General features: G+C 50.9%; 1 protein-coding gene across 2 annotated transcripts in view; it reads right to left on the reverse strand.

Annotated features, from left to right (window-relative positions):
* The window catches only part of LOC140387858 (uncharacterized), a 101,707-nt gene extending 92,365 nt beyond the window's left edge, over positions 1–9,342 (reverse strand). For both annotated transcript variants that reach the window (XM_072471105.1, XM_072471104.1), the window contains exon 1: positions 9,014–9,342. In XM_072471105.1, coding sequence (XP_072327206.1) covers positions 9,014–9,077 — 64 coding nt within the window. In that variant the 5' untranslated portion in view covers positions 9,078–9,342. The remainder of the gene's footprint in view (positions 1–9,013) is intronic.
* Between the last annotated feature and the right edge of the window lie 10,051 nt (positions 9,343–19,393).

Raw genomic sequence — 19,393 nt, forward strand, 5'->3', positions numbered from 1 at the left:
GCAGCAGCTCAATCGGGCCGATGGTGAAGCTGCAATGTGGTGGCCCATTGGCTCCCTTGACTGCAATGGAAAAGGAAATTGGGCAGCACAGGACACGGGTTGCTGAAACATTCATGCTCATTTTACTCGGTGCAATGCTGGTACTGCGCCAAACTATGATCTGCTCAGCCCAGAGATTGGCTGGCATTTGCAGCAGAAGCGAACTCCAGCTTGGCATCCATTCCTCAGAGACCTACACAGCTCGCCACTGCTCGCGAGATCTAACGTCATCTCGCGAGACGTCGCAATGTGAAGCTCGCCCATTGTAGGCGGGATCACATTTTGGCAAATCTGCATATTAGAGCGAGACAGCTGGTCTCACTTTAATATGCAGTAACCAAGATGTGGAGATGCCGGCGTTGGACTGGGGTGAGCTCAGCAAGAAGTCTTACAACACCAGGTTAAAGTCCAACAGGTTTGTTTCGAATCACTAGCTTTCGGAGCACAGCTTCTTCCTTAGGTGAATGAAGAGGTGGGTTCCAGAAACATATATATAAAGTCAATGATGCAAGACGATACTTTGAATGCGAGTCTTTGCAGGTAGTTAAGTCTTTACAGGTCTAGACGGAGCAACTGGAGAGAGGGATTATCACAGGTTAAAGGGGTGTGAATTGTCTCAAGCCAGGTTAGTTGGTAGGAATTTGCAAGCCCAGGCCAGATCGTGGGGGATGAATGTAATGCGACATGAATCCAATGTCCCGGTTGAGGCCGTACTCATGTGTGCGGAACTTGGCTATCAGTTCCTGCTCAACGATTCTACGTTGTTGCGCGTCCTGAAGACCGCCTTGGAGAACACTTACCCAGAGATCAGAGGCTGAATGCCCTTGATGGCTAAAGTGTTCCCCGACTGGAAGGGAACATTGCTGCCTGGCGATTGTCGTGTGATGCCTGTTCATCCGTTGTCGCAGCGTCTGCATAGTCTCGCCAATGTACCATGCTTCCTGCAGCGTATGAGGTAGACAATGTTGGGCGAGTTGCACGAATATGTACCACGTACCTGGTGGGTGGTGTTCTCACGTGTAATGGTGGTACCCATGTCGATGATCTGGCACGTCTCGCAGAGATTGCCATGGCAGGGTTGTGTGGTGCCGTGGTCACTGTTCTGAAGGCTGGGTAGTTTGCTGCAAACAATGGTCTGTTTGAGGTTGCGCGGTTGTTTGAAGGCTAGAGTCTATATTCTCAACTTGCGCTCAGGACGAGAGAGTCTGGGGGGTTTTAAGAGGGTGGGGTTCAGGGGGGACGGCGGTCGAGCAATAGAGTGGGGTGGGGCTTGGGAGGTGGGACAGACAGGAAAGTGGACATGAGGCCAGACCAGATTAGCCAAGGCCTTATCGACTTTGAAGGCCTGCTCCTAAATCCTACATTCCTAAATTTCTTCCGGATCGCGAACGTTTGAATTCTCTTGTCGAGTATATTCAACTTAACGAGGTCATAGATTCTGGGACAGTAAAGAATAGAGAGGGATATTACCGGAGGCTAGCATTGAGGTAGAAGATGGACCGTGAATGGAGCAACAGGCTTCAGGGGCTGAATGGCTTCTCCTGTTCCTGTTGTTTATGTTCATAAAGTACTTAATTGGCTGTAAATTGCTTTGGGACGAGCTGATGTTGGGAAAGGAGCTGTAGAAATGCAAGTGTCTCTGCCTTTACGATAAGAAGTCTTACAACACCACGTTAAAGCCCAACAGGTTTGTTTCGAATCACTAGCTTTCGGAGCACAGCTTCTTCCTCAGGTGAATAAAGAGATGGGTTCCAGAAACATATATATGGACAAAGTCAATGATGCAAGACAATACTTAGAATGCGAGTACCTTAACTCCGCTTCCCTGCCCTATTCCCATTTCCCTTGATTTCGTGATGAGATACTTAAGGGAGTAAAGGGAATATTGATGATGTAGAAAGCATGGTTCCATCCTACAGAGTGTCCAAAGAGACTTTCTGCCCCCAAACAGAAATGTTTTACAACCATTCGGCCCAATTGACAAGAAGCAATACAAAAAAACAAATCTAGAAACAAAGGAAGATTAGGAAGGTAATGACTGCAGGAAGGTTTCTTTTTCTCGATCTTCCTCCATCTGAAGCAGGGTCAGGTGGTGTTGACTGAGTGAAGTGCCGGCTGGCATGACATTTTTACAAATCCAACAACTAAGGGAGAGACACTCATTGCTCTTTTAGTTTTGAGGCAAAGCCAGCAGGTGGGATTTGCATAGTTGCTTCACAGCGCCAGGGTCCCAGGTTCGATTCCCGGCTTGGGTCACTATCTGTGCAGGGTCTGCATGTTCTCACCGTACCATAGAATCATTGAATTTAGAATGCAGAAGGAGGCTATTCTGCCCTTCGAGTCTGCACCGGCCCTTGGAAAGAGCACCCCACTTAAGCCCATGCCTCCACCCTATCCACGTAACCCAGTCTAACCTTTTTCTGGACACTAAAGGCAATTTATCATGGCCAATCCACCTAAGCTGCACATCTTTGAATTGTGGGAGGAAACCATAGCACCCGGAGGAAACCCACACAGACACGGGGAGAACGTGCAGACTCCGCACAGACAGTGACACAAGCGGGAATTGAACCCGGGACCCCAGAGCTGTGGAGCAACTGTGCTAACCACTGTGCAACTGTGCTGCCCACGGTGTCTGTGAGGGCTTCCTCCGGGTGCTCCGGTTTCCTCCCACAAGTCCCAAAAGATGTGCCTGTTAGGTGAATTGGACATTCTGAATTCTCCCTCAGGCGCCGGAGTGTGGCGACTAGGGGATTTTCACAGTAACTTTATTGCAGTACTAATGTAAGCCTACTTGTGACAATAATAAAGATTATTATCGTATTATCGAGCTATTGCTCATGGGTCAATGACCAGGGGAGTTGTGGCCAATATTTAACTTCCAACTGATGTTACTAAACAGAACATATCTGAGGTTTAAGGTGAGAGGGGCAAGGTTTAGAGTAGATGTACGAGGCAAGTTTTTTACGCAGAGGGTAGTGGGTGCCTGGAACTCGCTACCGGAGGAGGTAGTGGAAGCAGGGACGATAGGGACATTTAAGGGGCATCTTATCAAATATATGAATAGGATGGGAGTAGAAGGATACGGACCCAGGAAGTGTAGAAGATTGTAGTTTAGTCGGGCAGCATGGTCGGCACGGGCTTGGAGGGCCGAAGGGCCTGTTCCTGTGCTGTACATTTCTTTGTTCTTTGTTTGTTTAGCTCCCATTATAAGGTTCCCATTTGTGAGAGCTTGCTGTGCTCACATTAGCTGCCAGTTTTCTGACATTACAACAGTAATGCTTCAAAAAGTACAAAATTGACTGTACAGCACTTTCAATGACACGAGGTTCTGAGTGACGCTATACAAATGCAATTTGTATTTGTCTCTATCTTTCTTTGAGCATTGTCACCCATTTTATGTTGAGCTGAAGCTATTGTATGTCTAAGTGAATCCAGATGTTCTGACAAAGTGTCAGCCCTCGAGTGTTGAGACACCGATAGGGATCACAGCATTTTAAAAAGGGAAGAAGAAATCTGGTAAAGCACACTGCTGGCAGCTGACTTGCACCCTGCACACAGCTCACCATCTTTAGACGTCACGAGAAAACCCATTAACACAACCGGCAAGGGAGTCATGATGCATTTCTGAATTACATTTCTCACGTTAACAAACTACAGATATGATCCCTAAACAAATGCCACAAACCGCCCAGGGGACAGTGAAGTATTTTGCTGCTACAGTTAAGAAAATAAGTACAATCAGTGTTGCTCTGCTAATAGTGGACCTCAAGCAGAGCCACCAATTGTTATAACAGGTTCCCTAGGTGAGGAAGGCCATTTGCACCATCCTTTACAGCTCTGAGATGCCCCGCAGTTGTAGAACCCAGTTGCATCTTAAATATTTCCAGGGTTTTTGCCTCTACAATTTTATCTGGAAATTTTTTCACATGTAGTTTATTTATGTTTTCAATTCATCCTTTGTGTGATGAGGAATTTCGGCACAACAGTCATAAAATGCCAGGTCAATCCCATGGAGCATAGAATTTACAGTGCAGAAGGAGGCCATTCGGCCCATCGAGTCTGCACCGGCTCTTGGAAAGAGCACCCTACCCAAGCCCACCCTCCCCCCCCCCCCCCCTATCCCCATAACCCAGTAACCCCACCCAACACTAAGGGCAATTTTGGACAGTGAGGGCAATTTAGCATGGCCAATCCATCTAACCTGCTCATCTTTGGACTGTGGAAGGAGACCGGAGCACCCGGAGGAAACCCACGCACACACGGGGAGAACGCGCAGACTCCGCACAGACAGTGACCCAAGCCGGGAATCGAACCTGGGACCCCGGAGCTGTGAAGCAATTGTGCTTACCACTATGCTACCGTGCTGCCCTAAGAGGATCTCCATCCTCTTCGCTCCACTCCTACAGTTTAAAGTAACATTGCAAATTAACTCTCTCCTTCATGGTCATATATACCTCCATAAAATCATCACAGATTTCCCCTTGGATCAAAAGTCTTGTTTCATTCCTGATCAGACTTTTGACTAGATAACAACGTTATGGTTCTATTCTGCACGGCCTCCTGCATTTCAATGTCTCTGTTGTTTATTGTCGACCGGAACAGGATGCAGTGTTCAAGATACAATGCAAGCACAGCACGGAGCAGTTTGATTACTACCTTCTGTGACTTGACAGTGAACACTGCCCCCTGCAAGACCCCCTCAAAGCCAAACACCAGGCCGACTTGGAAATATATCACCGCTCCTGTTACTTGAACTTAAATCCCAATTGTGTTCAGTTGTGACTTTAACCATTTGGGCAACAGGAGACAGTTTGGTGAATTAACTCAGGGAATCTTTAGTAAGTTGCGGAGCGGTGCTGATCAAAGAGAAGGCAGGACGACTAGCCTACTGTGGCTCTTCTTTCCGGTTCAGCCTTGGGCACAGGTTGACACTCGGTTTCCGGCTCTCTGGTCCCGCCGGTGTCAATGGGGTTTCCTGTTGTTTTCACCCTTTACCGTCGGGGTACCAGCGGTGGGGCTTGGCATGGGCAGTATCAGACCATCCTGCTGCAGAGACAGGCAGGAATTCCCATGCATAACTTTCAAAACAAGGAATAGAGTGGTAAAGTTGCTTATAAAGCATAAAATTAATAAAGGCGATCGCAAAGTACTAATGGAAGATATATGTAGAATATAAGTGAGAATGGTTTTGATGCCTGTTTTTATTAAGATAGGATAGCATGTGATGTCTGGGAACATGGATTCATTGGTCCTGATGACTATTTGATGTATAGGTATTAGTATGTGTGGTGATATGCCTCTGGACTATATCATAGTTGGAAGGTGTGCGACCTCCAACCAGTAGGTGGTGGTACAGATACACCATACAGTCTGTAGACCAAGGTCATGTGACCTGTGACTCCGATTTAAGGGGAGACACATCCGGCCGTCTTCAGAAGAAGATTGAGAGGGCAATGAGACATTCATGTGAATGGTCAGTGCTGGGTGCAAGTTCCAGAGGAGTATTTAGCAGACTCCGTGATAACGTGCTCTGTATCAGATTGCTATCCTACTACACGAAACTCAATAAAGGATTTGGATTTGGACAAGTCAAAGTGTTTGGTGAGTTTCTTCGTGAAGTACAAAGGTCCAAACACAACAGTACGTTCTGTAGGTCTTATTAAAACAGGCGCTTATCAATGCGTTTTTGTTGAGACAACTGCTTTGCCATAGTCTGTCTTTGTCGTAGCTGCTAGTGTTTTAAAAATACGGGATAGTCTTGCAAAACTTATAAAGTTACAGCAATTGCACAAAATCTATATAAAATCACTGCTCGAAAGTGATTGACGTGCTAAATAAAACACAACTCATTCAACTAACAGATACTGACATTTTTAAAACACTGGAGAGTTACAAAGGCTAATTACAGAACTTAATACAAAACTTACAAAATCAAAGAGGGTTGCATACGGTGAAATAAAGTGACTAGCTTAAACATCACAAGTGAAACTGCATTAATTTAATACATAAAAAAGGCTGACTGATTTAATACTTGTTTTTCTTTGTACAACAGGACTTTGAAGTTAGAGAACCGAGCTGGTAATTTTAATTATAAGGGAGGTGGAAGGTACAATGCCAGTAATTGATCACCTTTGAGGTCTTGCATCATTGCCTTAAGGGCATATGTCTTGTCATGTTTGAATTCCAGAATTCAGCATAAAACCACACTGGATTGACGTACTTTGATTATTTGACTTATGTTGTGCCGTGACTAATCTACAAACTAATTGTGAATAATGATCAAAGTTAAACTTTTGAACACTCCTTCTGATATGATATGCAAACACATAGGATAGGACACAATCAATAAGCAGTCAGGACACTCAGGGGTGGTATCTCACTATAAAAGGGATGAGGCACTCACACCCCGCCTCTTTCCACAGACCAACATCTACAGAGTGAGACAGGGTGTATCCTCAGCATCACACCCCAGCACGTGGCTTAGAGCAAGGCTGGTTCAGTTAGACTGAGTTACGACATTTAGATTAGCAGAGAGTCGAACTCATTGAGAACTGTGCTAATAGTTCAATACAACACATTGAACTCACTTCAAAGTCTGGAGCATCTTTTACTCAAAACTGCATCAAGTGGCAGCTTGTGTTATTCCAAATTACATAACACAACCTGATACCAGGAGTCTGTTCAATCTAGTTAGTTCAACTCAGCAAGATCCGTGACGACCAGCGAATGTATACCGGCACAATGGAAAAGATTCAGGCTCCTCACCAGCTCGGGACCTCCGGCAATCTCAGTGCCAACTGGCGGACATTCAAGCAGTAATTTCAGCTTTACGTCGAAGCATCAGACCTTGTGCAGCCTCTCAATTATCGCCCGCGGTGGTTCCCCAGCCATGAGTGGCTGCTGAAGCGCCGTCTACCCGGGGGGGCTTGATGAAGCCTCCTCACCGACCAGCTTTTTGAGCATCGCTGCTATGTATTCTGTGGGGTTTCTCGCCTCCGTTCCCTCAGTCAGCTCCACGATTCCCAGGTTTTACAGTTGTGATTGGTTTTCTTTGTTGTCGACTTTATCCTTCAACCCCTGACCAGGCTCGCCACCTCGGTGTTGACTGCCGTTATATGGTCCCCTTGGTCCATGGCGGCTTTGTTGAGGTCCCATGTCGTCGTTGCCTGGGCCTCTAGCCTCCACTCCATTGCCTCCCTCATGGGGGCCAGCACGGTGTCCACTGCCATCTCGCAGGGTAGCAGGAGGCCTTTCTTCATCTCCTCCCTAAGTCTCTGGAGCTCAGCAGCGATGAAGCGCGTCAAGATGTCCATCAGCGCCTGGGTCTGCGCTGGGAGCTCTGCAGGGTCGACCCACACCCGTTCTGTGCCTCCACGTGCGGTTCCCTGCTCCAAGGCTGAGGTTTCTCTCCCCTCGACTCTACTGGATTTTCGGCTATGCGGTCGGTGGGGGGGTTAGTCTGGCGGTTTATGAATACTTTTGGTCAGGGTTAAAGGCCATAGTCGATGTTCTTAGATGCAAGTCACCGTTCGTGCGACCGCTCAGCTCATGGCCGCCACCAGAGGTCATTCTCAGGTATCCCAAGTCCCACATAGAATTTACAGTGCAGGAGTAGGCCATTTGGCCCATTGAGTCTGCTCTGGCCCTTGGAAAGAGCACCCTACTTAAGCCCACACTTCGAACCAATCCCCGTTACCCAGTAACCTCACCTCACCTTTTTGGACACTAAGGGCAATATAGCATTGCCAATCCACCTGACCTGCACATCTTTGGACTGTGGGAGGAAACCGGAGCACCCGGGGGAAACCCACGCAGACACGGGGAGAACGTGCAGACTCCACACAGACAGTGACCCAAACCGGGAATCAAACCTGGGACCCGGGAGCTGTGAAGAAACTGTGCTAACCACTGTTCTACCGTGCTATATCTGGCAAACTCTACAACTCTCAGGTTACAACTGCTCAATGTGCCAAAACTCCACGGGCGCAATTTACCAGCCTCGTCACGGCCGACTTGGCGATGAGGCTGTTGAATCTTGTGAGATTCGCGACTCTCGAGACGTCTCGTGAGATTCAACCAATCTAATGTTTGCCTACACTACAGCAGGCGATTGCATTTTGAAAGTACTACACTGCCTAAATGCTGTGGGACAGAATGAGAAAATGAGAATGAGAAAGTAAGAATGAGTGCTGGAGCAATATAAGGTCTTTCCGGTCCTTTTATCCATCAAACTCAGGCTATAAACCACTTGTATTTCCCCGGTTTATATTTGATGGATTGAAACCTCCCCTTTAAATATCTCCCCTGTTCTCCCTATAATGCAAACTGTCCTCCGTCCCAGACTGACTGGTTGGTCTGTAGCATTGTCTAAATGTCAGTCTTAGACCCACGGATGTCTAACCAGGCCCGTTCACTTTGTAACTCCCTACCTTCCACAAAACACCCCGGGGTGCAACTTGATCTAAGTAGACACCTTAAATACCATTGCACCATTTGCAATGAGCAGTCGGTAATTTTTGATTGCAACATGATCAATGTGGAAAACCTGAACACTGTTGCACTTTGCGTGATGGCCATTTTTGGAGCGTTTGTAATGTTCTTTCAGATGAAGTATATGTTTGCAAACAAAAAAAAACTTTCCACAAAAGTGACCTGTTTTGCCTCCGAGCTATCCCTGACACTTGAGGCTACTACCTCCACTCCCTTCTTATTTTTTGCAAACACTATTGCCTCTGAATCACCCCCCCCCCCCCCCCCCACTCCCACTCCCACTATTGCTTATTGCTACAATACACAATCTTTATTTCTCCAGCAGTCAGCATATTCACCTGATTACAGATTCACCCCCATGTCTCCCACTTGCTTCTACCAGGAATGAACCCTCGCAGTGAGGAGGGGGGAAGACTACCCCCCCCCCCGGCTGTTTTTTGTGGATATAACAGTAATGTAGGTGCCGTCTGGCTGTGCTTACCTTGAAAGGTAAGGGTCAACTGGAGTATTGAGCAGAGCACAAGTAGCTGTTTGATCCCAGCCATGTGGAGCCGGTCAGTTCCCTGTCCCAGCCGGGCGCTCTTCCATCTCCCGTCCCTCTGCCTCCTTGTCACCCCCAACCTTTTAACACAGCCCCTCGCCGGGGAGACTTTCACATGCTGATCACCGCAAGGCACTGACCCGCTCCTCGCCTTCCAGGCAGGCAGCAGCTGACACACATCGTTAACTTTCACTTTTTGTTTAGTTAGTTTCCCTCCCGCCCCCCTGGAACTGCGAATTTCCGAGAATGATCTCTGACACTTCCAGGGGAGGGGGGGGGGGGGGGGAAGCTGGTGGGATTTTAAGTGTCTGTGTGTATTCCCCGCCCCCCCCCCCCAAATTTCCGAGAATGATCTCTGACACTTCCAGGGGAGGGGGGAGCTGGTGGGATTATAAGTGTGTGTGTATCCCCCCCCCCCCCCCCCACACACACACAGGGTGACAAGTCTTGTTGTTATTTCCCGGTGGCAGGGGTGAGTAAGGAGTTGTGCTACTTGCCCGGGACTTGGTGTCAGTTTACACGCCACTGCCCGACCTGTTGAGAAAACCCCAAACATGCGCACAGCTCACACCACATGACAAATAAGCTCACTACTGGGGACATTCCAGATCAATGTCCAGCTCCTTCCCACAATAGGAACTGATGCACGATCAATAACTACTAAAACGAGGTTGCAGCACAACTGAAGGCTTTAATTTTTTTTTCCAAAAAAAATACTTTATTCATAAAATCTATCATAAACATTACAGAACATTTCAAATTGTCTTGACTGTACATTTCCATCAGAGTTACACAAAGGGGCTAGTTTAGCTCACTGGGCTAAATCGCTGGCTTTTAAAGCAGACCAAGGCAGGCCAGCTGCATGGTTTGATTCCCGTACCAGCTTCCCTGAACAGGCGCCGGAATGTGGCGACTAGGGGCGTTTCACAGTAACTTCATTGAAGCCTACTTGTGACAATAAGCGATTTTCATTTCATTTCATTTCATTCCCTTGACTTTCTTCCATTCAATTTTGATAACCTTACACACATATCACTCTTTACGTTACAATTCCTTCTTAAACATTTACATTGTCATGTTTCTTTTATACATTAGAGTGTTAATGACCCAGACCGAGGGGGGTTTACACTGTTACCTGCCCCTCATTGTACATTTGCTGGTAAGACCTTACACGGTGGTCTTTCCCCATTGCGCCTTGGCGGCAGCTAGAAGTGTTCCCCAGCAGCTCAGGTACAGAATGAAGGCTGCTGGGACGGCACGGGTTCTTATACCCCGCCTATCGGGGCGGAGCTACCATACTCTACAGCCAATGGTAAAACCCCTAGGTTTAACCAATGGCACTTCAGCCTCTCAGGTACCGTAATACCTGATAATACCACATTCACCCCCTGTTAAAAAAGAGTCCGGCGGGGGTGGTGGTCAGCAACTACAAAATGTAGCAACATGGTATAATTAGTTATGGAGGTACCGTGATACCTCCTTACAGTGTTTAGTGATTATTTACAAGCATGTCAGACATGTACATTCAGTGTTTAATATTTACAGATCAGTTAAAATGTTGCAATCAGTCGGTCAGGTGCCCTGGTCGTCCTCTGGGATCGTCTGAGCCTCGGCGGTGACTCCGGTGGGGGCTCGGGCGTCTGCAACTCTGGGAGCGTGGCTTCGATCTCCATGGCAGCTTCGTCACCCCTAGACGGCGCTGGTGAGAAAAACGGGAAGGGGGCGCCTGTAGGGGGCGTCGGTGGGTGGGGGGGCCTAGGCAGGGGCGGCGGGAGGACTGATCCTCCTGTAAGGTGCTGCGGTGGAGGGGAGGGTGGGACTGGTGGCTGGGATGTACGTGGGGTTCCGGCGGGCGCCAGGTCCCGTAGGGAGACCGTATCTTGTTGACCATCAGGGAACGCCACATAGGCGTATTGGGGGTTAGCGTGTAGCAGATGGACTCTCTCGACCAACGGGTCCGACTTGTGCGCCCGCACGTGTTTTCAGAGCAGGATGGGTCCGGGTGTTGCCAGCCAGGTCGGGAACGAGGTCCCGGAGGAGGACTTCCTGGGAAAGACAAGGAGACGTTCGTGAGGTGTCTGATTGGTGGTCTTACAAAGCAGTGACCGGATGGAGTGGAGGGCCTCCTGGAGGACCTCTTGCCAGCAGGAGACTGGGAGGTTCCTGGACCGTAGGGCCAGTAGAACGGTCTTCCAGACCTTTCCGTTCTCCCTCTCTACCTGTCCGTTACCCCGGGTGTTGTAACTGGTCGTCCTGCTTGAGGCAATGCCCCTGCTGAACAGGAATTGACACAGTTCGTCGCTCATAAAGGAGGACCCCCTATCACTGTGTTTGTAAACGGGGAACCCGAACAGTGCAAAGATGCTATGGAGGGCCTTGATGACGGTGGTTGCGGTCATGTCGGGGCAGGGGATGGCGAATGGGAACCGGGAGTACTCGTCAATCACGTTCAGGAAGTACGTGTTGCGGTCGGTGGAGGGGAGGGGGCCTTTGAAGTCCATGCTGAGGCGTTTAAAGGGACGGGAAGCCTTAATCAGGTGCGTTCTCTCTGGCCGGTAGAAGTGCGGTTTGCACTCCGCGCAGATTTGGCAGTCCCTGGTGGCCGTCCTGACCTCCTCGATGGAGTAGGGCAGGTTGCGGGTCTTGATAAAGTGGAAAACGTGAGTGACCCCCGGGTGGCAGAGGTCCTCGTGGAGGGCTCGGAGGCGGTCCACTTGTGCGGTGGCACATGTGCTGCGGGACAGGGCGTCAGGAGGCTCATTTAGCTTCCCGGGGCGGTACAAGATCTCATAGTTGTAGGTGGAGAGTTCGATCCTTCACCTCAAGATCTTGTTGTTTTTTATCTTGCCCCGCTGTGCATTATCGAACATGAATGCCACCGGCCGTTGGTCAGTGAGGTAATGCCTCCAATGTCGCACAGCTTCTACTATGGCCTGGGCCTCCTTCTCAACTGAGGAGTGGCGAATTTCGGAAGCGTGGAGGGTACGGGAGAAGAAGGCCACGGGACTGCCCGCTTGGTTGATGGTGGCTGCCAGAGCTACGTCGGACGCATCGCTCTCGACCTGGAAAGGGAGGGACTCGTCGATGGCGTGCATCGTGGCCTTTGCAATGTCTGCTTTGATGCGGCTGAAGACCTGGAGGGCCTCTATCGACAGGGGGAAAGTTGTGGATTGGATCAGGGGACGGGCTTTGTCAGCATAGTTGGGGACCCACTGGGCGTAGTAACTGAAAAACCCTAGGCAGCGCTTCAGGGCCTTGGGGTGGTGTGGGAGGGGGAACTCCATAAGGGGGCGCATGCGTTCAGGGTCGGGGCCTATAACTCCATTTCGCACTACGTAGCCGAGGATGGCTTGGCGGTCGGTGCTAAACACGCATTTATCCTTATTGTATGTTAGGTTATTCCACGCTGCCCAGGGGGTCGCCGCGCGGTCGGGCACGTAGGATCGGGCGTTCTTGGAGGCAACATCCATGGACCCTGTAAGGGCCTGTGCCTCCCTAAGTCCCAGGGTGTCTTTCTGTAAAAGACGCTGGCGGATTTCTCAAGAGCTCATACCTGCTACAAAGGCGTCCCGGACTAGGAGTTCCGTGTGCTCGCTTGCCGAAACTTGCGGGCAGCCACAGCTTCTGCCCAGCACCAATAGCGCGCGGTAGAATTCCTCCAACGATTCCCCGGGGTTTTGTCGTCTTGTTGCAAGCAGGTGATGAGCATAGACCTGATTTACTGGGCGAATATAGTGTCCTTTTAAAAGTTTGATTGCTGCATCAAAATCTTCCGCCTCCTCGATGAGGGTGTAGATCTCTGGGCTTACCCTTGAGTGCAGGACATGCAGTTTCTGCTCCCCGAGGGTGTGCCTTCAGCCGTCTCCAGGTAGCCTTTAAAACATGCCAGCCAGTGCTTAAAGATCGCCGCTGAGTTCGTCGCGTGAGGACTGAGTTGCAGACACTCTGGCTTGATTCGGAGGTCCATCCTTTCTACTTAAATCTAGCTTATTAAATTGATGCACGATCAATAACTTCTAAAACGAGGTTGTAGCACAACTGAAGGCTTTAATAAGCTAGAAGTGTTCCCCAGCAGCTCAGGTACAGAATGAGGGCTGCTGGGACGGCACAGGTTCTTATACCCCGCCTATCGGGGCGGAGCTATCATACTCTACAGCCAATGGTAAAACCCCTAGGTTTAACCAATGGCACTTCAGCCTCTCAGGTACCGTAATACCTGATAATCCCACAGGAACCCATCAGCTGTTCGCATGAACCCCCCTCTCCCCACTGCTGCTGAATGTAACAGTCTGCCTGCCATTTTTTTTTCAGTGCCAGTTCTGGAGCACAGTTCCACTCCACCCATACACTTTACACACAGATTTATCATAATGGGGTTGATGCGCCGTCAATTACCAGAAGAGGAGAATGGTCGAACAATCGAGGCTTTACTGAACAAGATGTTGTGCCTCCTGTAGCTGGAACCAGAATGGCTGCAGCACCGGAGAGCACACGCTTTTATACGCCGCCTGCTGGGCAGAGCCAGCAGGCAGATATTTACCATTGTACCTTTAATATACGGGCAGTACCGTAATACATATAATATGCCACTAGTGGTGACTACCACAGGGGTGGGTGAATCTCCTGCTGGCCAGGTAATGCCTCCAATGTCGCTCAGCTTCCACAATGGCTTGGGCCTCCTTTTCGACAGAGGAGTGCCGAATTTCGGAGGCCTGGAGGGTGCGGGAAAAGAAGGCCACGGGCCTGCCCGCCTGGTTGAGGGTGGCGGCCAGAGCTACTTCCGAAGCATCGCTCTCCACCTGAAAGGGGAGGGACTCATCGACCGCGTGCATCGTGGCCTTGGCGATGTCCGCCTTGATGCGGTTGAAGGCCTGGCGGGCCTTCACATTCAGGGGAAAAACTGTGGACTGAATGAGTGGGCGGGCCTTGTCCGCATAATTAGGGACCCACTGGGCGTAATAGGAGAAAACCCCCAGGCATCGTTTCAGGGTCTTGGGGCAGTGGGGGAGAGAGAGTTCCAGGAGGGGGCATGTGGTCGGGGTCGGGCCCTAGGACTCCATTTTTCACGACATAGCCAAGGATGGCTAAGAGGATGGTGCAGAACATGCATTTCTCCTTATTGTATGTGAGATTAAGGAGTTTGGCGGTATGGAGGAATTTTTGGAGGTTCGCGTCGTGGTCCTGCTGATCGTGGCCGCAGATGGTGACGTTATCTAGGTACGGGAAGGTGTCCCGCAGTCCATACCGGTCAACCATTCGGTCCATCTCTCGCTGGAAGACTGAGACCCCATTAGTGATGCCGAAGGGAACCCTAAGGAAGTGATAGAGGCGGCCATCTGCTTCGTATTGGCGGTCCTCCGGGCGGATGGGGAGCTGGTGGTAGGCGGACTTCAGGTCCACTGTGGAAAAGACTCAATACTGCACAATCTGATTGACCATGTCAGATATGCGTGGGAGGGGGTACGCGTCGAGCTGCGTGTACCGATTGATGGTCTGACTGTAGTCAATGACCATCCTGTGCTTCTCCCCAGTCTTCGCTACCACCACTTGAGCTCTCCAGGGGCTGTTGCTGGTGTCAATGACCCCCTCCCGCAGAAGCCGTTGGACCTCCGACTTGATGAAGGTTCTGTCCTGGGCACTGTACCATCTGCTCCTAGTGGCGATGGATTTGCAGTCTGAGGCTGAGGTTCACAAACAGGGAAGGTGGATCGTGAGGCTGCAGACGGTGAGGGGGGGGTAGGGGTCCGCGAATTTTAAAGTTAGGCTTTGGAGATGGCGCTGAAACTCCAGGCCGAGTAACAGGGCAGTGCAGAGATGGGGGAGAACGTAGAGTCGGACGTTGCTGAACTCTACGCCCTGGACGGTGAGGGTCGCGATACATCGGTGACCGACCGGGCCTGGCAAACAGAAACAAAGTCCTTTCTTCCCACACCCATTGCAGGTCGCGCTCCGCGCCGGGCAACGCTGCCTGGGGTGTTTGTTTTGTCCACAAAAATAACACTTGGGGCCCTCCAGAGTTGGCTGGCTGCCGCGCGGCGCAGGCTTGCGGTGAGCTGGAGTCGGCAGCTGGTGGGGGCCACGATGCCCATGAGGGTGCCGCGTGGTCGAGGGCGTAGGACTGAACGTTACGGGAGGCCACTTCTAACGAATTAGCGAGCTGCCTAGTTCCCGCAAAATCGAGCGTACCCCCTTCCAGTAGCCGCTGCCGGACGTACGCTGACTTCATGCCCGTGACGTAAGCGTCTCTAATTAAAGGTTCGGAGTGCTGGACTGCCGAAACTGCCTGGCTGTCACAGTTCCTACCTAGGATCTGCAGGGCACGCAGGAAATCATCCAGAGTCTCCCCACGGAGTTGCTGTCTCATGGCCAGGAGGTGCCTGGCGTACACTTGATTCATCGGTTTAACGTAATGTCCATTCAGGAGAGCCATCGCTTCGGAGTAGGTGGGCGCATCCCGGATGAGGGGAAAAATGTCAGGGCTCACCCGTGAATAGAGGAGTTGGAGATTCTGCGTGTCCGAGGGTTCTTCAGCGGCTGCTCTGAGGTAGCCTTCGAAGCAGGCTAGCCAGTGGTCGAAGGTGGACGTGGCGTTGGCTGCTTGAGGGCTCAGCTGCAGGCGATCAGGCTTGATGCGGAGATCCATCGTTTAAAAATCTTGTTCAACAAATTGATGCACCATCAATTACCACAGGACGAGAATGGTGGAACAATCGAGGCTTTATTGAACAAGATGTTGTGCCTCCTGTTGCTGGAACCAGAATGGCTGCAGCACCGGAGAGCACACACTTTTATACACCGCATGCTGGGCAGAGCCAGCAGGCAGGGATTTACCATTGTACCTTTAATATACGGGCAGTACCATAATACATATAATATGCCACTAGTGGTGACTACCACAAGGGTGGGGGGGATGGCGGCATGGTGGCACAGTGGTTAGCACTGCTGCCTCACAGAGCCAAGGGACCCGGGTTCGATTCAAGACTTTGGTGGCTGTCTGTGTGGAGTCTGCACGTTCTCCCCGTGTCTGTGTGGGTTTCCGTCCGGTTTCCTCCCACAGTCCAAGATGGGCAGCACGGTAGCACAAATGGGCAGCACGGTAGCACAAGTGGATAGCACTGTGGCTTCACAGCGCCAGGGTCCCAGGTTAGATTCCGCGCTGGGTCACTGTCTGTGCGGAGTCTGCACACCCTCCCTGTGTGTGCGTGGGTTTCCTCCGGGTGCTCCGGTTTCCTCCCACAGTCCAAAGATGTGCAGGTTAGGTGGATTGGCCGTGATAAATTGCCCTTAGTGACCAAAAAGATTAGGAGGGGTTATTGGGTTACGGGGATAGGGTGAAAGTGAGGGCTTAAGTGGGTCGGTGCAGGTTCCCGATACTGAGTTCCGGATCTCGCCCAAAGATGGCGGGAATATCATTAACCCTCACTTGCATTAATTTCAATCTCCCTAACGAGTTTGAAGTCAAATGCAGCGGCCTCCCGGGAATTACCCGACTCCCCAGCGAGAAATCACGCGGGGGGGAGGGGGGACCCCACAGTGGGATTGAGCTTGGTCTGGGGGGGGGATTCCTGATGTGGCCGGGGGTGAGTGTGCAGAGCAAGTTTGCCAGCACAACTGTCACACTGGAAGGCACTCTGAGAGAAGGTGGGACAGTCATGGTCAGGGGGTATGGGGGGCTGCTTGTGGGATTTGAGGGCCCCTGGATGGCAGGGCTAATGGTTTGTCTGTCTCTCGCCTTCCCCAATGCAGCCATGACCTTTTATGCAACCGGCTCATTCCAGGCTCAAGCCGGGCATCCAACATCTCCTTTGAGCTGGACCAGGCCCACCAAGATGCCAGGGCTGCAGGATTCTTTGGCCTTCCAGAGGAAACAACATCTTCGCGAAAAGGGGAGAGATCTTTCCAAGTAGGTGGCCTGGTCCGTGTTAAAAACCTTGCCTCAGGCCCCCTATGATCACCAGGCCAGATCATGTCCATGTCAGGGCCAGTTTCATAGTGGGCTTGGGTGGCAAGACAGTAAGGAAACAGCCCACATAGGAAGCCGGGGGACCACAACCCCAATATCAGATCAGTTGGAGCCAGCGGCCAACATCAGTGCTCCCGTGGCAGAGCTGGAACAAAGGGGCCCAGAAGTTTTTTCCCTGGAGCGTAGGAGGCTTAGGGGTGATCTTATAGAGGTCTATAAAATAATGAGGGGCATAGATAAGGTAGATAGTCAACATCTTTTCCCAAAGGTAGGGGAGTCTAAAACTAGAGGGCATAGGTTTAAGGTGAGAGGGGAGAGATTCAGAAGGGCCCAGAGGGGCAATTTCTTCACTCAGAGGGTAGTGAGTGTCTGGAATGGACTGCCAGAGGCAGTAGTAGAAGCGGGTACAATTGTGTCTTTTAAAAAGCATTTAGATGGTTACATGGGTAAGATGGGTATAGAGGGTTATGGGCCAAGTGCGGGCAACTGGGACTAGCTTAATGGTAAAAAACTGGGCGGCATGGACTGGTTGGGCCGAAGGGCCTGTTTCCATGCTGTAAACTTCTATGATTCTAAGTCTTGCAGAGGCCCCATCATTGATTCTGGAACAATCTACAGAAGGGTATAACCCTGCGGGGTTGGTGGGCTCTCGGGAACATTCAGGTAAGTGACAACGTTGTTACCTCCGAGTTGAAGGAACCAGTTGGGGCATTAAGATGGTCGCCGAGACTCAGGGCTTTGATGGACTTTTTGGGCTCTCTTCCCTTTTTGTTCCTTGGTCTTATGTTGTGTATAATTAGAGTATGTAGCCTGTTTGTACATACGGTAATTGAAGGACTTAAGTGGGCATGCATGTGGTAGTGTGGCCCCTTTAAGGGGCATGCTCTTGTGGCCCACATGACTGGCTCGGAGCCTATTGTGCGGGAGTGTGCAAACCCTGACCAATGAGGGATCTGAGCGGGTCCCAGGGAGCAGGATTCAGGTCAGAGTGAACCCGGGAACCAGATGTTAACACCTTTGTCACAGGCACTGTGGCTTTACGTAAGTTACCCTTGTTAGGTGCCAATAAGCACTTTGTTCTTCATCACTACTGTCTACCTGACATTGCCCCGCTACACCACAGATGGACACTTACAATAGTACACAGAAATAGTATCTGGAAAATGGGACCAAGGTTATGGTCAAAATGACATTAACTGAAAGCTATGACTGTATAAGAGACCATTTCCCCGTTCTGCAAACTCCTTCAGAAGAAAGAAGGACTTGTTGCTCCAGCAGATTCATCAGCTGCCAAGACAGCTCTGCGTCATGAGCAAGGAATGTTGCTTTCCAGCCATTGTGGAAAAGAAGGGTGGGCCGATTGTTGGGCAGCCAGCTATCTTCCAGGAACAGAACACTCTGGAGTTGTTTTCAGCAATATTTACACAGTTTGAAGATGTTACGTTTGGCTCAGGTTTTTATACGTTGCCACTATATAATTTACCATAGTTACTTAATGCACTAGGTTGCTTGCAGCTGGAGATGTACCTGGGCGCATTACTTTATAATAAAAGCAGAAAATGCTGGACAAACTCAGCGTCTGTGGAGAGAGAAACAGAGTTAACGTTTGGATTATAATCCATCATATTTCTATCCCTCTTCAGCTCTGAAGAAGAGCCCTACGGACGCGAAACGTTAACTATTTGATTTGATTGGATTTATTATTGTCACGTATTAGTATACAGTGAAAATTGTTGTCTCTTGCATGCTATACAGACAATGCACACCGTACATAGGAAAGGAAGGAGAGACTATGAGTGGGATTCTCCGACACCCCGCCGGGCCGGAGAATCGCTGGGGGGCGGCATGAATCCCGCCCCGACGCTGGCTGCCAGAATCTCCGGCGCCGGTTTTTCAGCGGGGACGGGAATCGTGTCGCGCCGGTCGGGGGCCGTTGGCAGTGGCCCCCCAGCGACCCTCCGCTCCGCAATGGGCCGAGTGGCCGCCCATTTTTCGGCCAGTCCCGCCGGCGTAAATCAAACAAGGTTCCTACTGGCGAGACCTGGCTCTGCGGGTGGCCTGCGGAGTCCTCTAGGGGGCGCGGGGAGATCTGGCCCCGGGGGGGCCCCAACGATGGCCTGGCCCGCGATCGGGGCCCATCGATCCGCGGGCGGGCCTGTGCCGTGGGGGCACTCTTTCCCGCCGCACCGGCTGCTGTAACGGATCGCCATGACCAGTGTGGAGACGAACCCCCCCCGCGCATGGGCTGGGATCACGCCAGCACACGCTGGTGCTCCCGCACATGCGCCAACTCGCGCCGGCCGGCGGAGGCCCTTCGGCTCCGGTTGGCGTGGCGCCAACCCCGCGGTTGCCGGCCT

This window comes from Scyliorhinus torazame, chromosome 13 (genome assembly GCF_047496885.1).
Source record: "Scyliorhinus torazame isolate Kashiwa2021f chromosome 13, sScyTor2.1, whole genome shotgun sequence".
NCBI classification, from domain to species: Eukaryota; Metazoa; Chordata; class Chondrichthyes; order Carcharhiniformes; family Scyliorhinidae; genus Scyliorhinus; species Scyliorhinus torazame.